This window comes from Mustela nigripes, unplaced genomic scaffold (assembly GCF_022355385.1).
Source record: "Mustela nigripes isolate SB6536 unplaced genomic scaffold, MUSNIG.SB6536 HiC_scaffold_753, whole genome shotgun sequence".
NCBI classification, from domain to species: Eukaryota; Metazoa; Chordata; class Mammalia; order Carnivora; family Mustelidae; genus Mustela; species Mustela nigripes.
The window spans coordinates 9,929-12,966 of NW_026740160.1; the positions used below are offsets into that span (position 1 = coordinate 9,929).

At 59.8% G+C, this 3,038-nt stretch overlaps 1 protein-coding gene across 1 annotated transcript; it reads right to left on the bottom strand.

Moving 5' to 3' along the window:
* Positions 1-937: 937 nt before the first annotated feature.
* Positions 938-1,883, bottom strand: LOC132008712 (testis-specific Y-encoded protein 1-like; the record flags this gene model as incomplete). Its single annotated transcript, XM_059387292.1, has 4 exons — positions 938-1,009; positions 1,114-1,259; positions 1,463-1,574; positions 1,734-1,883. Coding segments are annotated over 4 exons (480 nt in total), but the record flags the coding sequence as incomplete, so codon positions are not given.
* Positions 1,884-3,038: the final 1,155 nt, after the last annotated feature.

Genomic DNA, 3,038 nt, shown 5'->3' on the forward strand with positions numbered 1-3,038 from the left:
CTCCGTGCTATTTCCTGTGCCCCAAATATAAACCCACACATGGACACAAGGTGCTTTGTAACTTGTTTATGGCCCTTCTCCCTGACCCTGCAGCTAGGGGCAGGATCCTCTCTAGCGCTGCCCCTGCTGATCCTTGTCCCTTTTGCTGTCCCGTGCAGGCAGAGCACGACGTAGAGGAGCCCATCCAAGTTTCTCAACAGTAGAGGACTCATCAGATTCTTAGTAGGGGTCCAACGCAGATGCTCTGTGTTGTCCACTTCAACACAGCTGCCATGCCAAGACACACACACACACACACACACACGCACACAGAGAAACATGAAAATACACACAAAAGTCTTAGCTATTTGTGAAAACGTATGATGCCAGGGATAGTGAACGTGATGTTGTGAGCATGCCTTGTACTCATGGGATCCCGGTTCTTCCACAGCGAGGGCACCGTGACCGTGCTTAGATGGCCTGGGACCATTCCCAAGGACATGGGAACGATGTGGGAGGACACGCGGTGCTCAGGCATGTGGACGGCCGTCCGGGAGTCGTGGTCCAAGAGTGGGCTGGGACAAGGAGCCCGACTCCCAAAGACAGGCAGGCCATCGCCAACCGAACGAGCGGCGGGAGGACCGAGAGAGAGGCCGACAGCCATGGGAGACACTTCAGGAAAATGGGCTGGGGGAGCCTTGCTTGTCCGGATTGGCCAGGGGTTTTCCGAAGGACAGCATGGCAGGCATGAACCTGCCGGACTAGACCCATCCTCGGCCCTGTGTGTGCGCTCTGAGTTCCCGCAGGCTCACTTCCCACCCTGCCACCTGCTCCATGGGTCCAAGCTCCTCTGAGCCTCAGTTTGCCCGCCACTAAATTGACTGTCCCCTGGCACCCCTGCCCACAGGGCTCTGGACCCAGCCCTCCTGGCTCCTCACCGACAGGTCGTCCTCTCAGCTCATTCCCAGAGGCCGCCTTCCTGCCTCGGGTAGTACTGCAAGGGATTGGGCCACAGGTCCTCGATGATGATCTGGTAGGGGACAAAAGGTGAGCTGAGCACGGGGCCCCCGACCCCGTTCCCCAGCAGTCGGGACTCCAGCATCTGCGCTGCTGACGAAGGCGCAGGGGCCTCACCCCGGCGATCCTGTTGGACCCTGGGCAGCTGGGGTCACACAACCAGTTGAAGAAGTTCAGGCCGCTGAGGTCTCGCCTGCGGCTGGCATCACCACGTTCATAATCCCAGAACCACTGGACTGGAGTGCAACGAGTCTCCCTATATCCTGCGGGACGAGGAAACTTAAGGGAGGCTCTCCGAGGCCTAGGACCCTCGCCAGCTCTCGCTCTCAACGGACGACCTGTCTCCCTGTTCCTGTGCCAAATCCCAGCACTGCCCTGAGGACCACGCACTCCTCCCTTTCCACCCCCAGGCCCGCATGCCGGGAAGCCCTCCGCCAGCTCCTCTGCACCTCAAGCCCACACCTACCGCCGATGCTAAGGTGATACTCCTTAACGATCACGTCGTTCTGGAAGTCGGGGTTGCTCCCAAAGTAAAACATCAACCTGCAGCGGTACTTGGAACGACCCAGTTCCTCCACCTGCCTCAGGAAAGCAAGAGGAGGGGGAGGGGAAGGGGTCGTTGACCCTAGGAGTTCTGCCTGACTGATCGACCGGGCCTTCTGCAACTCAACCGCACCCACTCCAGCTCAAACCCCACTCCCAAGGCACCACTGTTGGCCTCAGGCTCCAGGGCTAACCTCTAAATTGGTCATGTAGCTGAGCATGTCTGTGTCCTGGTCGCCTATCACAGCTGATAACTGGGGGTGATTCAGGATCTGCCTTGGGTCAAGGAGCCTCGACGTCAAGGGCGCCGGGAAGAGAACCAGGAATGCCCCGGCCCTTCCCGACTGAGAGCCAGGGACAGAATGTGGCCTGTGCAGAAACAGCAGGCACTGCCCCTCCCCACCTCCCCAGCGCTTGCCCTTTCGTCACCCATGCTCTGCCCTGGGGCATCCCAGAGCTTCGAGGATCAACAGGGCTGAGGCTCCCGGGGCCCAAGAGGGCAAGGCCAAGAGCTCGCCCGCTCTCCCTGCCTACGTCCTCTCTGGCCTGTGCCCCTGCTAGGCTGGGCCAGGAGGCAGTCAGTCACCACTCTGGATGTCTGGATGGGCTCGGTCCCCCTCACGGCCCCGTTTGCTTGTGTGCTCACCCGAGGCCCTGGGCCCTTGAGGGACCTTCTGTGCCCACAAGGGGGCTGCTCCGCTCCCTTGCAGCATGGCTGCACACCCCGGGTCCCCAGCAAGGGCCTGGCAGAGTCAGCCACACAGGGAGGAAAGGGGTAGGGTGGGAGGAAGGAGACAGAGAGACAGAGACACCCAAACCCTGACAATAGATGTAGATGGAGGGCTGGGAGGTTTGAGAGAGAGAATGAGCGAGCGCCAATGGGGGACATGAAGAAGGAGAGGCAGGGAGTGAGGAAATGTGTCTTTTAGCACCTTGCCCAAGGGCTTCGGCCTGCTTCAGGAGGGCCTGTGGAGACTGAGTTTGTAGCACTCCGCGCACCATGTCCAGGATCCCCGGGATACTGAAGTCTGGCAGCCTGCTGTCTGACTCTCAATGAGTGCAAGCGCACAGAACTCTAGATCTCATGGAAACTCGGCAACGATACAGGGTTCGGAAGACAAGGAATGAGTTGGGCAGCCTCTCCACCAGTCCCAGATACCCCCCAAATCCTTTCCTTCCAACCCGTGCTCTGAGCCAAGTGGGCTGGGCTTCACTAGTTGTCCAGAGTGTTGAAAGGGTTTCCCCGACAACAAAGGCCTGTTGGGGTGCAATGTTCAAAGCACTGGCCCAGAGTGTCTACTCAGAGAGGACTCCACAGGTCGCAGCCCCTGCCTTTCCAACCAACGCCCACTGCCTGCACCCACGTCCTTCGGGACCACCCTCTTCTACACCCTGGCCCCCTAGGCTGTGCAGTAGAAGGGCGTGCCCACACCTCGGGGCTGGCAGTGCGGACTACTGCTGGCAGGTGCCCACAGCTGGAGAAGTGGGGCCCATGGTTA